Genomic DNA, 20,446 nt, shown 5'->3' on the forward strand with positions numbered 1-20,446 from the left:
TAAAATCTTGTTAACGAAATATGTTTACTTGTATACGTTCAGGGTGAAACAAAATCACAATATTAGCATAAGTAACGATTTGATTAGAAAGTATTCGATATCTGTTTATCAAAAATGCCTTCCTATCATCATTTATGTGTATAAATAGTTATTAAATGGGTGTTAACTTTGAATTTTCGTAGAAAGTAGAACATTTTAAGGTTATGTACGCTTTTAAAAGTCTCGGCAACGTTCGGCAATGAAAGTGAAAATTGAAATTGGTTCATTAACTCGTGCCGAATGTAGAAAATTTTATGTGCTTTTGCGTAAATTTGCTCAACAAGGATTATACAACTTTTTTAGGTTACCATATTTTTCATAATATTGATTTTTTTGAAGTCAGGGTTAAACCTATTACCAAATAATGTTAGCCAAATTGGAGTCTACAGCATTCTGCTGTGTTCTAAAGTCAAATTATTTACAAATCTTTTATAATTATATACAGTTATAGTCAAAATATGTCACATCATATTGTGGGATTTTCAAGGTAATAATTTAAGGCATATTCTCATTAAAACTAAAATGAAACACAACAAAAAAGCTTCTGAACTTATCGGACGTCGATGCCTTCAAATCTGTAGACAAATAACAGACCTTCCAGTTTTTGTCCCCAAAGGGTTAACGTACCAGTTGTGTATTTGGTCCATAAAGGGTTAATTTTTTTGGCCCACGTTGTTCCATTTTTCTCCCTGAATCTAAAAACGCTATATTAACTTAAACCAAATACTTGTTTTAACTTTAAGACTTTTGGCCAATAAAATGGCCCGTTTGACCTATAGTGCTACGGAACGAGAACTGCGTCTAGTCAAGAGGAGCAGGCTTAAGCGGGAGGCAGTGTTACCAATGCCCATACCACAGAGAGGGAACTGTGCCTATTCGGGACGAACAGGCTTAAGCGGGAGGCAATGTTACGAATGTAACTGATAGGTTTAAGTTAATTTAGTTTAATTTCCGTTAATTTAAATATTTGAATTGTAACGTAAAGTTTTTATTACGCAGTTACTTTATTTAAGCAACAACAACTACCATGTAGAAATCTCTTCATCATTCTAGATGTTCTTTACCTTTCATTAATGTGTTTTTGTTTTGCTTTGCCATAGTCATGTAATTATTGTTTAGTTTGTCACCTCTTTATTTCTTTGCACTTGTTTGTTGTTGTTACGTCATTACTGTGCTTGTCGTCCAATTGTATTTCCCCATGTATGTATGTGAGTATGGTTGTTCGCTTAGTGCGAATGTGTGTCTGTGTGTTCGCTGCACAGATTCGAGGTGTTGCCATATGCTCTAGATATTTCTCGAACAGGGAGACTTTGGGATATAAATTACCGGGGAAATGGCAATGGAGGAGGAGTTGTGTTTTAAGCGTTGAACTGAACAGATCGGTAAAAGAGTAGCTGCGTGCTAACTAGAGACAAGCTGCGTGCTTAGTAATTAAAGTCGGTTCTGAATAAGTGTAATAAAGTAAATAAAGCATTGTAGAAACGTAATCTAAAACGAACCCTGTTTTATTTGGTACAAATCGTATCGGGGAATAAAACAACGTCTACACGGACATTAGTTAAATCTAATTCCGTAACAATAAATTTACCTTGCCTTATATGAATTTACCTTGGGCGCAACATGGTACAATAATACAGGTAGCATTATCTACATAAACCCTGTTCCTTTACGTGCAAGAATCTTCAAGTTTTACCAATTTTTAATTGAAAAGCGTTCCTTTACTTCAGACACAATACAATTCGTATGGGAGCAGTTAACAACTTTTACTATTTTTGCCAGTTTTACCATTTTCAAAAGTAAAGGAACAGACAGATAAAAATGCTGTTGTCTAAATGCATTATTGTGAATAAAATCTTATACAAAAGAAAAGCAAATAATTCAAAACAATTAATAGGTCCAATTGAATATGTCTTCCAGGATAAACAGCTGATCGGACCTGTTAATTGGGCCATTGGTCCTACAGCAAAACGCGCGACGCGACTTACAACTGGGCCATTATAAACTCCATTATCCGGGAGTAAAACCCTACTTTCCAATTATTTGATTAATCAAACAAAATGGAAACAAAGTAAAAATGGAGTATCGAAAGGGCAAAACCTAAAGCATTGCGTTAGTTTTGTTGTAATTACCCCAACAACATAAAGACAATTTTGAAATAACATATTACAAATATGTCGATATGCCTTGGTCTCATTATATATTTCGTCTTTTAGGTCGTTGGGGAAAATACAACAAAACTAATTTTTTATAAAGGGATTTGACACTTAATATTCGAACAGCTGGTGTGATACCACTACCTGGGTAATTGTGACATGAATGAGACCATGGTACAATCATTAAAAGGTAGGGCACAGCAAACATCTGATTACAATTTTTCCTGAGGTCCTCTTATTGTGTCAAAACAGTTTTGACAAAGTTGACAGACTGCAAAATAAATTTATTCAAAATCAAATTGGATACATACAAAAACAAATATAGAAGATGTACAATTTTGAAAACAGAAATGACTTCAACATTAGCTGTGTCTTTTTACGTGATAATAGGTGTTTCTTTTTACGTGATAATTTGTAAAAATTATTACGAAATGTTACTAAATGCTGTCTTTTTACACAAAAGTTCAGTAAAAGAGAGCGAAGTGAGAGAACAATTTTGACAGTTGCTTGCTGAGAAATTGCTAAAAGTTGCTGAAAGAATTTTTCCCAGCAACATTTAGCAAGTTCGATCAGCTGTTTTTTAATCATCTGCTAATGGTCAGCTGCTCAATGTTTACCTTACTATAAATATTAAGATTCAGCTATATTTATTGATTATTTTATTAATATATTAATAATTTTTTATTTATTTTGCTTAAAATTGAAGAACTTTTCCATTGCTTTGGAGTTAGTTTTTCTTTCATGCATTGGCGCCAATGTTTTTGTTTTGGTTATAGACTGTTATCTTGCTAAAGTTTACTAAATGCTGTCTTTTTACTTTTTCTCTATTTTCGTATCAAAGAGTAAAATCTCTCTTACTCTCTGAAAAGAAGTTACTGAATAATTATTACTGAAAAAGTAAAAAGACACAACTAATTAGTAATAATTAGCTGTGTCTTTTTACGTGATAATTTGTAATAATTATTACTAATGTTGCAGATTTTGACAGTTGTATAAAGGAAAAGTTGCTGAAAAAAATGTTTCAGCAACATTTAGTAAGTAAAAAGACACCCCTATTATTACTAATGTTGCAGATTTTGACAGTTGTGTAAGGGAAAAATTTTTGAAAAATTATGCCTGTCTGCGTACTTGATAATTTGTAATAATTATTACTAATGTTTCTGATTTTGACAGTTATATAAAGGAAAAGTTGCTGAAAAAAGTGTTTCAGCAACATTCAGTAAGTACGAAGACAAACCAAATGTTTCAGCAACATTTAGTAAGTAAAAAGACACACCTATTGGGCCAGATGAGTGGAATATGCTGTGGCTATGTGTTGTGATTGCAGCTTGCCGATGTCCAATTTCCATGTTGTGTCTGTTCGTAACAAGTGATACGAGTCCATGTTAGCTCCTCGTAACGATGAATGTCGAGATGCTTAAATATGGTACTGCTGTCATGTTTTTGTCGCTACAAAGTCTATAAACCTGATTCCTTTCACAGAAGTTGTTGGACCAAATTTATTCTTCTTTCCAATTTCGGCATTAAAATCGCATAAAATAAATATAATGTCATGGTCAGGACAACAATAAATCGTTTCTTCTAAGCGCTCGTAAAATATATGTATCTTTGGTCTGTTCGGACCGTATGTGCCGGGGCCATTAGGTGTTGTTGTGACGCTATTACCAATGCATCGAATTTCCTGTATGGCAGTAATATTGGTCTTGTATTTTTCAAGTACATATTCCAAAGCGTAAACTGCACCTTCTATGAAGATTCCGAACATTCCAGGTGCAGATTCGCTATTTTTAATCCATAAAATTTTTGCGAGGTCGTCAACTTAAGAGGGGGTTGTTTTCTGTTTCTTTGTTTTTCATAATACGATCTTTTGGAGGGATGTTTTATTTGCTAATAATTGAACCATGGGTTGCAGCAAAAAACTTCTGCTGCAACTCTACAGTAAACCAAAAAAGTCTACATACACCCTATAAATCTTATGTCTTAAAATCAAAAACAAGTTCAAACGATATTTTTTTTCGCGTGGCAAATTTAAATTGTTAATTTTTTTAATATTAATACTTGCGAAATATGATGAATGTTTAGACTGGATTCGGATCAGGTAGGGCTTGCAGTGCTGATCACGCCAATGTATATATCATGGGCAGGAAGTCCATACTTCACAAGATATAGGCTCCTAAAGTTCAAAAATTCCCATGGTTTTGACGATAAGTTTAGTTTAAATCAAAATTTTTTCATATACATATAGGCTAACGCGAACAAAATTTTCTTTTAAATCGAATTTTTTTATCATAGATCTGAATCCATTCCGCATATTCAACTTATGCCTTGATATTAACCCTGCGTTTACAAATGACAGGACAGTTGACTTCATGTATTGGTTGTCAAAATCCCACAACTTGCCTGTGTGACGTAGGCGTCCCGACAACTGCAAAAACAGTTGTAAAATTATGAATGAAAATCGTTGATTTCTTTTTGTTTTCCGTTCACAAATTTTGTTGTTATTCATGTTCTTTTGTTTTTAACACATTACAATTTTTATCTCACACGTGTTTACAAAAAATGTCAAAAATTTTTTAACCATACTGTCTGTGAACAACTGAGGGACAGCTGGGAGACAGCCGACAAATGTATGTGTTAGTAAATCAGAGTTGTATTTCAAGACAAACTTTCTGGTGTAAACGCCTAGTAAGTGAAATTTATTCCAAAAGTACGGGAATGTAAAAATTAAAATTTTTGTAAAAAATTGTAGCTGAAAAGTATCTGCAAATTGGATCCCAGCAATCACGATGTTAGATCTGCCAAACGTGTCAAGTAGAAAATAAGAGAATGACATTTTTCACTGTTATAAGTTTGGGTACAACTTTTGCTATTTCTGTGACACTTTTCTAGCAAGAATATTCTGGAGCTAACCCAATGATTACACATGCAAGTAACTTACAGATAGTTGTGTATACATATTATAGTCGAAACTTCAATTTTTTCGAACTGACACTTGCATGTGTAGACATCCGGAAAAAAATTGAAGTTAAGGGGAGTACACACCATCAGTCAAAACTGACAGTCAACGAACTTTTGCCACAATTTTCTGGCAAATAAAAACTTTTGTTTAGGTAATAATGCTTGATATACAATATGTAAAGTATTATTTAGAGATTAGGAAAGTAATTATTCAGCTAGACTTTGACATTAACAAAATAGACCTCGATGACTGTCAGTTTTGTTGGCCGGTGTGTACTATGCTTTACTTTCAAAGCACTTACATTGATTACTGACAAGAAAATTTTGTCGGCAGTGAGGTTGTTAGTTGGTGTGGCAATGAATATGTGTGAGTGTATTTGTGTTTTTCGAACTGCCACTTGCATGTGTAAACGGGGGGTTAAAGTAAGTTTTATTTTTTTTTTACTCTATTTGGTACTTTTAACTTATAAACAATGCAGTTCTAAATTCCCAATGTTTTTGTAACAAGTAAAAAAAGTATCAGTCGGCTTGGCCGACAGAGATATACCCTCAGCCTGTGTATATTGAAACAATTTTTTCCCAAAAAACTTATGTATTTAGAGGGTTTTAAAAATTTTGAACGTATGAACCGACAAAAATGTTGATTAGATTAAAGAGCAGAAGTTTTGCAGGGGAATTACTTAAGGGAATGGATCGACATTGACCATTATGGAAGTCGATCTCCAGCCACTACATATGGCCATAAGCGGGTTTGACTCCCTTCGGTCTGTCTGCTTAAGAAGTGTAGTTTTGCCCCTGAAAAAACTTTTACCATCATAATTGAGGCAAATAAAAGTGATTCTATAGCAGGTCTTAAAGTGAACTTATCCGAAATTTTGTTTGGGAGGTACTGGATGAAGTGGACAAATATAGTCCATATTTGAACCTGATCTATATCTGGTAGATATATTAAGATGTGTAAAGTATGGACCAATTCGGCCACTCCCTTCAAAAGTTACCGCAAGAACAATTTTTCCGAACATTTTTGAAATTTTGTGGGGGAGGTACCTGAAGGAGTGGACCGATATGGCTTATCTTCGAACTTAAACTATGTTTGGACAAAATATTACTAAGGCCAAATTTTGGACCCAATCTGCAGATCCGTTCGAGAGTTATCTTGCGCTCCAACCACCTCACACGGTGTCATAGGGGTTTTGTGAAACTTTCAGGCTATTTTCTCAGGAAGTTTGGACTTGCCCCTGATGAAACTTGTACCGTCGTATGGGGGGCAGTGAATACAAGTTGATAAAACAAAAATCAAAGCGATTCGAGAGCAGTTCCTAAACTGAACTTATCCGAAATTTTGTGTGGGAGGTACCCGAAGGAGTAGATCTATTGAGTCCATATTAGAACCTCATCTAAGTCTGGTACATATTTCACGATGTGCAAAGTATGAACCAAATCAGTTACCCCCTTCAAGAGTTATCGTGCGCACAAATTTTCCGAACATTTTCGAACTTTTGTGGGGGAGGTACCGGAAGGAGTGGACCGATATAGCCCATCTTCGAACTTAAACTAAGTTTGGGCAAAATATGACGATAGCCAAAATTTGAACCGAATCAGTTCATCCGTTCGAGAGTTATCGTGCGCTCCAGCCAGCAGGACAGACAGACGGACGGACATGGCTGGATCGACTCCAAATTGTCTGAAACACATTTCGTCCAAACATACTTGGGGTCTAAAACCATTATTTCGATGAGGCACATTTTCATCGTATCAAAGTGTATATACCCTCCTTAGCCTAAAGGCTGAGGGTATAAACAACTATGCAGATATGTACGTCTACCTTTATTATCGTACCATGCCATTGACGTTTTAAGCCATGACTGTAGGGTTGTATTTTATTTATTTATTTATATTTTCAGTGATTTTTATACCTGACCTACCTCTACTTTATTGTACCATGGTATTTGCTAAGGCCATATTTATATTATAGCCTTTTGTAGGGTTAACCTTCTTAATGAGGATTTATTTGACGTATACGCAAAGGAATTGGCATTTGAAACCCAGTGGGTTTGTTAAATCCGGTTATATATAAACGTACTGTAATGTAAAGGGTGTTTTTTAAGCTCGATAGAGCTTGAAATTATAAAAAATAACACAAAAAATTAAACTGTAATCAAAATTTTTTTTATTCCAAAGATCAATACGTGATATTAACATTTGAAAATGATTTCGGGCATATGGACACCGCGGCTGTTCTTGACGAAGTGCATTCTGGACGTCCAATTTTTGGCCACTTTTTCGAGCACTGCTGGCCGTATGTCACGAATAACACGAACAATGCTGGCCTCCAAGGCATCAATTGTTGCTGGTTTATCAGCATAAACCAGTGACTGCACGTAGCCCCACAGGAAATAATCGAGAGGTGTCAAATCGCACGACCTTGGAGGCCAATTGACAGGTCCACTTCTCGAAATCAACTTATCTCCAAATTTTGATTTTAATAAGTCGATGGTTGCATTCGCCGTATGGCACGTAGCGCCATCCTGTTGAAACCACATCTCCTCCGGATCAATGTCATCCATATTTTCAAACAAAAAATCATTGATCATGGTGCGGTAACGATCTTCATTGACCGTAACGCGAGCTCCGGCCACATTTTTGAAGAAATAAGGTCCGATGATGCCACCAGCGTGAAAACCGCACCAAACGGTGCATTTTTCTGGATGTAATGGAGTCTGTAGGTTCTCTTGTGGATTGGTCTCACTCCATATGCGGCAATTTTGCTTATTAACAAACCCGTTAAGCCAAAAATGCGCCTCATCGCTGAACACAATTTTGTCGTCTATAAGTTGCGCGAATCGACGACTGATTTTCAAAGTAAATTTGGATAATTTCGTAGCGCTGTTCAAGCGTGAGTCTATTCATGATGATTTGTCAGAGTATACTGAAACAAATAAAAAAAGTTTCATCAAAATTTAATTTTTTGTGTTACTTTTTACAATTTAAAGTTCTATCTAGCTTAAAAAACACCCTTTACTTTACAAAACCTCTCACCAAATAATAAAAACCACAACTTTTGTTGATTTCTTAAAACTAATTTTTCTTCTTCTTTATTTATGACTTCTTACGCCAAAAAAAAAGCTTATGTACGAGATGGCCTAAATTAGGTTTGTTGTTGTTGTTTTTTTAAGGAAAAAAAAGTGTGGAAAATTATATTTTAAACATAAAAAATAGCATATTACAACTGAACAAAACGAGAAACATACAATTACATATATATAAATTAATTATAATTTATTGGTATTATACGCGCGAATTTCATACAAACAACAACAAATTGTTGGACGTATAAAAACAAATGAATATACATACAGAAGGTGGTTGTATAATTAAATAAAAAAAAAAACAATTAAAGAGAATACCGCACAATATCAAACAAATTTGAAAAGGGCAAAAAAAAATAATAATGGGACCCATGAAAGCTATACATAAATAAAACATACTTAAACTTATATAATAAATTTGTAATGCCCCATCTATTACTATATATGCTTTGTATATATAGATGTATGTATTTTTGTTTTCTTCTTTTGTTTAAGAAACTTATTACAGAATTGATTTACAACTATATTGTAGGTATGTGCATTTATATACTAAACGACCACGTTAATATAAAATCAATAAATTTTAAATAACGCAAACATGATAAAGGGGGAAGAAGACAGAGTTTGGGGGAAGGGAGGGATGTGTTTGTTTTTATTCTTTTTAGATATATGTTGTATAATATTATATATGTGTACCATTGTCTACATAGTACAAGTCCAAAAAAATCATAATTTAATAATAGGTTTTTTAGTCATTTAACAAATTTGTTGCATTTACTTTGAAATGATTAGAGTTTTTCAATCATAAATTAATAAAATAAAAAAAGGATCAATAATGTAATATATGTATTTTTTAATGAAACAAACAAAAATTCGTTCAAGTGTCACAGCACCAAATTTTCAATTTCTTAATCTGCAATTGAAGAGAGAGAGAGAGAGAGAAATAGTGGTGATTAACGGACGCCTTCAAATTGCCTCATGGTACAATTAACAGGTAGATGCATCAGCCAACGACTACAACAAAAACCAGTTTAGTACTGTGAAATGTCAAAAATGTTTTCCAAAAATAAAGCGATTCACACAATTTTTTCAACACAATTTTGTTAGGCAGTTATTAATAAACACATTATTACAAAAATCCGCCAAAAATTCACAAATTTTCTGTTAAATTTTTGGTTTTTAATTTTGTGTTTTCAATTACAACAACTTTTTTGACAGCTCACAGTACATCAGCTGGGCTGATGCGGGCACCTGCATGATTGTGCCATGAATTGCCTAGTATCGTAAGTCCCAATTTACATTAGGCGAGTTTACTTGCGGCAATTGTCAGTTTGTTGGAGAGAGAGGTGAGGCATATGGTAACCCTTTGCCTCTCAGCCCCCTCTCTCACCTACAAACTGACAATTGCCGCAAGTAAACTCGCCTAATGTAAATTGGGACTAACTTACCTGCTACCATAAACCATGTAAATGTAAATTTCTTGACAAAACTGAACGGACATCATTTGTAAATCTTAGGGCATCCAACATTGGAAGTAACGATAGCAGTGAAATATCCATTGGATCGGAAAACCAACTTTTGATAGGTATAGCATTGTGAGGAAAACAACGATATGCTGCTGGAGAATTATCAATAATAAATATCTGTAAAATGAAAGACACAGAGAGAGAGACACGGGTTATTTGTTTTTACATGAAAAAGACAAAGAAAAAACCACAAATGTGTGCGGTACATACCCTATTTAGATCATTACAAATAGCTGATAAATCTTTGGTATATGAACCATAATCTGGCGTACAATGTTGACGATAATAGCGACGTCGTAAGATATTACGGCCATTGTCTAATTTGTCAGCCACTGCTGCACCATAAATTTCCATACTGGCTGTAAATACCACCAAGTCATACCATTGTGAGACCTGCATGAGAAGAAACAAAATGTTGGCATTTACCTTTAGATTTAAAGGTCTTCTATAGGCTACAGGAGACCTTTAAATGTCTTCCATAAGCTATAGTGGACCTTAATATGAAAATTGAAATAAATAAATAATAGATTGAGAAGTCCTTTAAAGGTATTCTATGGGCTATATAAGTCCTTTCAATGCCTTCTATTGGCTAAACAAGGCCTTAATGGGTCTTCTATCGGTTATAAAAGGCATTCAAAAGGTTTTCTATTGGCTATAGAACTCCTTCGAAGGTATTCTATCGGCTATATAGAAGTCCTTTAAAGGTCCTCTGCCGGCTAAACAAGCCTTAATAGGTCTTCTATAGGCTACAGAGGACGTTAACAGGTCTTCTATCGGTTATAGAAGACATTCAAAAGGTCCTTCAAAGTTCATCAGCCGGCTAAAGAAGGCCTTTAAAGTCAGCTTCATACAATTTGCAAATTTCATTCAACTTACCACATCCAAAAAGAAATCCACATGCGGTCGTTTGTGTACAAAAAATCTCACTGGATGCCGATCTATTGTCACTTTGACGGTAAAATCATGTGGTGTACCTGGCTTAACTGTATTCTTGGGCATTGCATTGTGATGTGAGTGTATTAGCGTTTCATCCAAATCCAATACCAGTGTCTTTCTTTGCACAATGCTAAGGCGATGCCTTGATACCGGTGACAATGGGAAGAGTTCATATTTGACTGGTTGATACTGGACAAACTAAAGTGGTTCATATCAGTGCTTCTTATACTTTTTCAATAGGATTTGGGGGACTTTTAATAATTGGATATACAGTTAAATACTGAAGAAGTGGTAGAAGATCATATTAAATCTCCAGTTCTCTTTAAGGGGAAACTTCTTTCCACTTTTAAAGATTTAACTGTATATATTTGTATGCATGTGTATATTACAAAAATATATGAATGTGTATGTAGTAGTCCTGCTGATTTGAATAGAAAATCATTCGAATAAGTTATTTGACCACTCGCCCGCTCTCGTTGGCTATTATTTATTTGATAAGACATACATGACGGCGATTGATATCAAATTGCATATACAAAGTGCTTTGATAAGAACTAAAATAGCTTTGTCATGCAAAAATTAAATAAAACAACAAACTACAACAAGGAAATAAAGGCAGTTCAACCGGACAGAACTTTTTTACAGTCCACCTTAGGGAAAATTACATAAAAACCTAACCGAAATCGGGATGTATAATTATATGGAAGATATAACGTTACCTGGATCTATGTTCCCAATTTTGTTTGCCAAGTTATCTTACAACTCTGCAGCTTTAATGTCGAGTTATCTTTAATACGGTCTGAAAGTGGGGAAGTTATATGGACCCTTGGGACTTTGAATGTCAAACTACTTCTTATTCGCTAAGGAAGTGAAACCAAAATTCTCGAAAATTCGAGTCGAGAGGTACAGTTATGTGGGGATATACCCACACCAATTTTACCAATTTTTTTTTGGGAAATTTTCTTCCTTAAAATGGAAAATTCTCGCTAATTCGTGCAGAAAGTGTAGATAGAATCCTCAAAAATTCTAAAGTTGAGTGGGACAGTTATGTGGACTTATATTGGAATGTGCATCTATGCTAACAGTTTTCATTATACATTTGTCGGCTTTCTTTCAGCTGTCCATTATTTTTTCACAGACAGTCGGGTTAACAAATTTTTGACGAATAATAAATAAAGTGGGCTTGGCGATCAAAACTCTCTTTTAAATTGAAAATGTTCTTAAGTAGCCGGCCTTCGGCCGGGGATTTAAGACTTTCTCCTATGGACAGGGACAAAAGTGGGCTACGCAAACAAAACTTTCTTGTAAATTTAAAGTTTCCTAAGTAGCCGGCTTTGAGCAGGTATTTAATACATTCTCCTATAAACATGTGTAAAAATAGGTCGCATGCAAAAAAGTACTCTCCATAAGCTTTAAAACGATGCCCATATTGCCCACGTTAGAATTGTAAAATGTCAAGAGACATATCTCGTGAAGTATGGACTTCCCCCCGGAAAATTATATATCGCTGTATTCAGGATGCCAAGGGCTATTTACTGTAAAAATTTTAGCCCGATCCCAGAGGTGCCCATAAACAACATAGAGGTGTGAAAATACGAAATTTCCGAAATGTCAAGACCCATATCTCGGGAAGTATGGACTTCCCCCCGGAAACTATATATCATTGTGTTCAGCGTCCCAAGGGCAAACTATGGTAAAAATTTCAGCCCGATCCCAGAGGTGCCCATAAACAACCTAACGGTGTGAAAATACGAAATTTCCGAAATGCCAAGACCCATATCTCGGGAAGTATGGGCTTCCCCCCGGAAAATGATATATCGCTGTATTTAGGATGCCAAGGGCTATCTACGGACATTTTTACAACATGAAGGTCTTGTTCTCCCATTTACCCCAATATATAAAGTTCATGATTCGCAAAATATGGGTCGCCGAAGTTCTGAACAACTGATTGAGTCAGACCCCGGGAATTTACAGCTTACTCTGCAAACTCAATATGATTTTTTATGGAAAAGGGATGTTTTAACAAGAATGAAGTATGCAAGCGAACCAAGTGTAGCCACAGGCGACCAAGCAGGTGCTTATCCCGTGGTTGAAAGATGGGCCCAGAGCGCTTCAAACATACAACACACGATTCGTTATGGCCTCAACAGCCCACCAAGGAAATACATCGCTCTTGTCAGGAAAATTCGTGGTCATTACCAGAATTTCACATAAGGGATAGCCTAGGCAAGCCTATGCATCGGCAAACGGGGTTGCAAAAAATGGCGGAAGCCTTCTTGTTACGGCCTTGTGCCTCTTCCTTATTCAGACGTAATCAGCCGAAGTAGCCAGTGGAAGTCCAAAAAGGCTCGAACCAATTCAACGAGCTCAATCGCATTCGTTTAAAATCCATCGCTCACATAACACCCCGCCCGTCTTTGAAGCCACCTTATTATGGGCGCAATATATCCCCAAAGATTTCAACAAAAGCAATACCATAAATTTTGGAGTAGCTAGAAGCGATCTAAAGGTCATAGGTTATATGTATGCATCGAAGATTTGCTCCCTAAATCGGACCTTTGCCGTTTAACCTACCCAGATTCATGCCCGTAATTTCTAGCCCCAGGTAACCGGGTAGATAGCTACCTATTAGTTATCTTTACCTACGCGTTTGGTAATTTCTACGTGCCCTTTACCAAGGAAAGGGAGACTTCTCTCTCCCTTGTCCCTTATGGGATGTTTGTGGAACAATTATTATTTACCAAGGCGTGTAAATTTTGAAAACATGTGGTAACATTGGTGATTTTCATTCATGATTTGGTAAAAACATTGCCACATATAAGTGTTTTTCAATATTTAACACATTGGCAACGATCAACCAGGCAAAATCCTTGGTGTAAGTAACACGTCCGTTTTCGACCCGGTAACGTTACCTATGGATTGAAATTATGAAATTTTGCTTACACGGGGGATATCTATGAACTCATAGATAACTACGCGTAGAAATTACGGGCATCACACAGGTTAAAAAAATGTATCATTGAAGCCTCCTGTGGTCCTATCGATCTGCTTTGAGACATTGTCGAATCCAGCAACGTTTATCGGTATTGCATACATCATCCAGATCCCTTTTGCAAACATAAATCGCTTGCGAGTTTATTGTTCATGACTTGAGAGCCCCTTCAGGGCTGCCTGACTATATGAATATAAGGAGCAGGTTGAATGTTTGGACAGGATTTGGATCGATCTGAAATTTTTACCACAGGTAGGGCTTGCAGTGCTGATCGCACCAATATATATATATATCATGGGCAGGAAGTCCATACTTCCCGAGATATAGGCTCCCTTGGTTTTGACAAGTTTAGTTTAAATTGAAATTTTTTCAATTTTCTCCTATGGACAGGAACAAATCTCGGCTAATGCGAACAAAATTTTCCTTTAAATCAAAATTTTTTTATCATCGATCCGAATCCAATCCGTATATTCAACTTATGCCGAATATAGTCATTGTGTGCGTGAGACTGTGCTTAAGTCTTCTAACCAACTCCGAGTTTTTGATGAGTATATTTTAGCTGCCAACATTGGCTCCAGTACCTTCATTCGTCTCCCACATTCACTCTAACGATGGAATCTTCGATTATTAAGTAAATTAGAGTTCCATACCAATACCTTACCCTTGCACAAATGATTTCGGGTCGTGCCTCTTAACTTAAGACGAGGCGAAGAAGGGTCTTCTCGCAACTTTTCTTTGACAAGGTCTAGGATCACCTCTTTGAAATTCATAGCATTTTTTTGAACCTTTAGTTTCCCTCATCAGGACACGTATCATATTTGGAATAAATTGAATACTCTACCAGCTGGCGGATAAATGTGAAATGTTTATCACAGGTAGATCTTTACGTCCTGATTACAGAAATATAAAGTTTGTTGGGGGGGAAGTCCATACTTCCCGAGATATGGGCCTCTGAAGATCCGAAAATTCCCTTGTTAAAGCAAGAAAAAATTTTAAATTAAAAAAAAAAAATTGTTCCCGTGCCCTAAATTGGCTCCTGTCCATAGGAGAAAGTCTCAAATCCCCGGCTACTAAGAAAAACTTACAATTTAAAAAAAAAAATCAGGTTTTTTTCCCCCAATTTGTTCCTCATATTTAAGACAAGATGTCCTAAAATTTGTATTGGAGGTGGTATAAGCTTGCCCCACAGGAGATGCAAGTATTTGAGAGAACAAAATACGTTGGTAAAAATTCATTGTAATCCGGACGGAGGTCATGAAATTAATGTCTTGTTGTGTGGAAAAGGAAGAATGGACTTGCACCACAGAAGATGCATACTATCGTATTCGGGACAACAAGATCTTACTCTGCTAAAAATTTCGCTGCAATCCGGATAGAGGTCCTGAAAGTAATATAAGTCGTGTTGTGAAGAATCATCTGAGAAATTTCAATGGAAGGAGAATGGGCTTGCGCCACAGAAGATGCATACTATTGTATTCAGGACAACAAGGTCTTGCTCTGGTAAAAATGTCATAGCAATCCGGATGTAGGTCCTGAAAGTAATATAAGTTGTGTTATGGAAAATTACAGGGCAAATTTTTTAAATTATGAATTTCATAGGTAGAATGGAGGACTTGCGCCACAAAAGATGCATACTATCGTATTCAGAAAAACAATATCTTGTTCTGATAAAAATTTCTCAGAAATCCGGGTGGAGTATATAAAATTAACTAAAGACACGGGAACAAGTCTCGTTTAGGGGCACCTCTCCGATCGGGCTGAAAATTCACACTAGGTAGTCCTTGGGACCCTGATCACAACGATATATATCTTTTCCGGGGGAAGTACATACTTCCCGAGATATGGGTCCTGACATTTCGGGAAAGTCCTACTTTAAGACCATTACTTTATTTATGGGCACCTCTCGGATCGGGCTGAAATTTTCACCATAGGTAGTCCTTGGGACCCTGATCACGACTATATATATCTTTCCCGGGGGAAGTCCATACTTCCCGAGATATGGTCTTGACATTTCGGGAAAGTCCTACTTTAAGACCATTACTTTATTTATGGGCACCTCTCGGATCGGGCTGAAAATTTCACACTAGGTAGTCCTTGGGACCCTGATCACGACTATATATATCTTACCCGGGGGAAGTCCATACTTCCCGAGATATGGGTCTTGACATTTCGGGAAAGTCCTACTTTAAGACCATTACTTTATTTATGGGCACTTTTCGGATCGGGCTGAAAATTTCACACTAGGTAGTCCTTGGGACCCTGATCTCAACGATATATATCTTTTCCGGGGGAAGTACATACTTCCCGAGATATGGGTCTTGACATTTTACTATTTTTACTTGGGCAATATGGGTATCATTTTAAAGCTCGTTGTGAGTACCTTTTTTTGCTATTACGATTTTGCTTCAGATTACAACAATATATAGCTTTTTCAGCGCGATCCGAGAGATGCCCCTTAACGAGACTTAAGCCATGTCACATTTTGGGATGCCATATCGAAATTGTAAATTTCATGTAAAGTGGGGACGTCTCCCACAGCAAATGTGTATTGCTTATTGTGCCACTAAAATCCGTTCGATAACAATTGGAATGGTGATCCGAAACTTAGGCAAATAGCACCTACTTCTAGTAAACATTTCCTAGCAATCTGCATCGTGACCCCAAACTAAGCATTGCTGTAGGGGCAATATTTCAAGAGACCAAAACATATTACACTCCTCCTCCTCTCAATGTCGTGACGTTGCAATATAAACAATTAACAATTCAAATCAAAACGCTCTTCATGCACATACATAAAACATTTCTGTAATAATAACATACACAATTCATAATAATAAATTTTTTGTTAAATTTATATACTTACTGCTCTGACTTGACGATTGAACATAAAACATATGCACGTCCATACTTTTGATAATAGTACCAATAATGCACGGAATTTCATTTGAACGAGGGAAAACATTGGTAAGAAAGCAACTTACCAATGTGCACTACATAAATAATTTCTTTTATTGTTGTTGTGTGTTAATAGCAACAATATGATTTGTTGTTGTTGTTGTGTATTAACCAAATCCACTCAAGCAAAGAATTGTTTGTTATTATTATTGTTGTTGGCGTTGCTGTTAACAAATTTTCCAATAGAAATTGCCAAAATAAAGAAATCCGTTAATGATTTCAAATGTTTAAAGGAGTAATTTGTGTTATTTGTTGCTTAAACATGACATTCGAGAAAATTATTGTTGATGTTTTTAGTTATTATTGTTGTTGTATTTGTTCACTAAAATGAAATAATAAAACATTAGAAAAGTTTATTTTTTTTTTGGTTTCGCGTAGATGATAAATAAGAATATGTAGTCAAAATAAGAAAACCACAACAACACACAGCTACACAGTAAAAGGAAATAATCAAAAGGCAGAGGGAGACGAGAGAGCCAATCTTGTTTCTATATCAGCAGGAGATAATAGTATGGAGCGCGCGCCTAAATTAAGTAGGTTCTCTTCTCAGTGTAATAATATTGATGAAAGTAAAGAAAAACATTGTTACATTTACATTAAGGAAAGAAATACAACAAATGCAACAATTATTAGCCATTTCCTTAATTTTCAACAATTTTATTTATTACAATTTTAAGAAAATATTTAAACTTTTTAATTCATTAATTGTAAAACACTACAACTAAACTACACAAATCGCAGATGCCGCTTTTCGTAAAATTATATAGAGTTGCCATTCTTATTGAATAAATAGGTATCGATGAAAATGGGATAAATTAAATAAAAGCTAGGTTCCTTTACGTTCAAGAATCTTCAAGTTTTACTACTTTTTAGTCCAAAAGCATTCCATTATTTCGGACCATGGTGGAATAAGAAGGTGTAACGCCAAAAACAGCTGAACTTCATACCAGTTGTCAAAGTGCGTTATTGTGAATAAAATCACATACAAAATGTAAACAAGCAATTCACAGTAATGCATTATTGTGAGAAAATTTGACGTTTGGCATGATTTGATGTAACACCTTTTTATTCCACCATGTTTCAGACACAATACAATTCATATGGGAGCAGTTTACAACTGTTACTACTTTTGCCGGTTTTACCATTTTCAGAAGTAAAGGAACATACCAAAAGTTTTTGACAAATTATAAATCTGTTTCTAGGGACGTAACATCAAAATGTTAAACATTGTTTACACCTGTCTCAAAACTCCTAAGACCTCTTAGCCATCAAAGTTCATCGAAAATCCCTATTAACAATGTACCAAGGTCTATTTAACAGGTCACGTAAAGAGTACAACAGCAAGACAATTCTTCAAGGTGTCAAAATGTTTGTTTACGTTTTCATAAAATTAATTACGCCACCTTGTTATTTCAAACACTGTACTTTCGCAATGTGAAATTCAAATGTAAACCCACTAAATAATGGCAACCCTAACATCTTTTATAGCATAGCATGTACCATATTTCGCATTGTTGAATTCTTGTAGTGGAGAGGCGAGCATGCAAACAGTACAATTATCTCTCCTCTCAACCAAAAAGACGACGACGACAATATATGGATGGACGACGGCGAGCAGGTAGAAAAAAAAAAGCGGCTAAACTATAATACTATAGACGACTTTTTTTTTGGTGATAGCAATTACATAAAATAAGGACAAAAACAACAAAATTATATGATTTTAACATTTGCGCTTCATCTATATAGAGTATATTTTGTATTGGCTAAAGTCCAAAAATAATTGCATTTATTTCTTTTTTTGAATTATGAAATTCTAATTTTTTGCTGCTCTGCTTCTTCTTGTAGCCACCAACCAATCTCTTTTTATATTTCTTTTGCTGCTGCTTATCTCCTCCACTCTAGTGTGTGTGCTGGTGTGCGTTGTGTCTGTTTCTTTGAACAATTTTCATCTTCTATAGCAGCACTTTTTCTTGACGTTGACGAAGGTTTTCAATCGAATACCTATTTTTTATTATTCATTAAAGACAATTTCACGTTTCACTTTTGCTCAATATATATATTGTTTGTTGTTAAACGTCACAGAATTGTTTCACTAGTCAGCTTCACAAATAAATAGATGCTATATTTTATTTGGATTTCAATCACTATTTTTTATAGAAAATACCACCGCTCGAACTTTGCTTGCTTTGGATGAAACTGTTGACATTAGAAGAAAGGAGCCACTGATGTTTTTTTGACGACGTTGGCGCATTAACGATAATGTGGCAACAATGGTTGGGAGGTAAGACTTGATGAGGGCGTACGATATTTGTCAAAATTATATGAAGGTCTGTTCTGTTCCTTTACGTGCAAGAATCTTCAAGTTTTACCACTTTTTACTCGAAATGCGTACCACTTTTGCCGGTTTTGCCATTTTCAAAAGTAAAGGCCTCGACACATAAGCCGCTCGGCTTTCTTACTTAATTCATTTCTGACAAAGCAATAAAGAAATGTCAGAACCACATTTCAATTAGGTCGAACTTGGTCTTTAGTCTTTTACCAGAAATGAATTAAGCAAGAAAGCCGAGCGGCTTATGTACCCAGGCCTTAAAGGAACATAACAACATTTGAGTTCATGTATTGATTGTCAACTTATGAGTGTGTGTTAAGCTGAAAACACGTACAACGTTTGATAAAAGTTTTGCGTTGGCCGTTGACAAAAAAACAACTGGCCTGTTCCCGTACTTTATAAAGTGGTAAAAGTCGTAAAAGTTGTAAAAGTCGTAAACGATTTTCATATAAATTTTGTGTACGGGAACGCAAAATGTGTAAAAGTGGTAAAAATTTTAAAAACTTTTTAGTTCTGGAACAGAGCTAAAAACAACATGGCGACGCCGACACCAAAATCCGGCGTTGATGTGTTTGCCGGCATATATTTCAAATGAATTTGAATTTTTCGGCATCATGCCCTACTGTGTAAAAACGGCCAAAACGACACAAAACTTTACCCAAACGTTGTATGTGTTTTCAGCTTTAAGGCCGCTGCACATACGGTGCGTTGAGCGTTGCGTTACAACAACAACATGAAAACGTCAAAAACAAACTTGGCATCATTTACACTTTTTTCATGTGGTTGTTGTTATCAACGTTTGACGTGACGCATAACGGACCGTATGTGCCGGGGCCATTAGGGTGTTTTAATGCGCGCACGATACAAAACAAATACAAATCAAAACATTATCTCTCTTTCCTACGCTCTTTCTGTGCTTTCGGGTCGTATGTGTGTGAATTGCCGAAAACTTCGACACCGCCGTGCCAAAGAAGAACACATTGGACCTAAACACATCCAACGTTTTAGATGTTTTTATCGGGTTTTTTTGGTCAGGTTAATTGAATTAAAATAAAGGAATTTATTTCATGTTTTGCTCGACGTTTCGTTGGTGTGTTTCCTACTTTTTTAACAGCCAGTTTCTTTTTGTCGAAACATAGTAGAATAAGAAAAGGTAGCAGCAATACACAGCTGACTGAACTGGGTTGTAACGTTAGTGTCAAATTTCATCTGACATTTTATACATTTATTTCTATATCGATGTACATTAGGGACATATATTTTTTGAGAAAAAAATATATCATTCGGAAAAAACCATTTCCCAGAAAGACTTTTTCATATCAATGATATGTAACCTCCTCCAAGTTCGAACGATAAGCCGCGCAGTAAATCCCCGCTTGTAGAGGCGATACAACGTTTGTTAATATGTGAGGTATTTTGTAAACATTTAGAAAAATAAAGCCCATATAAACATGTGCTTCTTTGATTTC

General features: G+C 35.6%; 1 protein-coding gene across 6 annotated transcripts; it reads right to left on the bottom strand.

Moving 5' to 3' along the window:
• Positions 1–8,209: 8,209 nt before the first annotated feature.
• Dd (CTD nuclear envelope phosphatase 1-like protein dullard) lies at positions 8,210–18,875 on the bottom strand. Of its 6 annotated transcripts, none has more exons than XM_073976710.1 (6): positions 18,650–18,875; positions 16,557–16,970; positions 10,642–10,890; positions 9,976–10,158; positions 9,688–9,882; positions 8,210–9,152 (listed from the first exon to the last, which is right to left on the bottom strand). In XM_073976710.1, the coding sequence occupies exons 2-5, from the start codon at positions 16,653–16,655 to the stop codon at positions 9,691–9,693; spliced, it is 723 nt and encodes a 240-aa protein (XP_073832811.1). In that variant the 5' UTR covers positions 16,656–16,970; positions 18,650–18,875; the 3' UTR covers positions 8,210–9,152; positions 9,688–9,690. The 6 variants fall into 6 exon arrangements, with proteins under 6 accessions (XP_073832811.1, XP_073832808.1, XP_073832809.1 ...); XM_073976707.1 differs by having other exon boundaries at positions 10,642–10,899; XM_073976708.1 differs by having other exon boundaries at positions 10,642–10,899; positions 18,613–18,872.
• Between the last annotated feature and the right edge of the window lie 1,571 nt (positions 18,876–20,446).

The sequence above is a fragment of the Musca autumnalis genome, unplaced genomic scaffold (assembly GCF_047663935.1).
Source record: "Musca autumnalis isolate F117 unplaced genomic scaffold, ASM4766393v1 scaffold_3, whole genome shotgun sequence".
Classification (NCBI taxonomy): Eukaryota; Metazoa; Arthropoda; class Insecta; order Diptera; family Muscidae; genus Musca; species Musca autumnalis.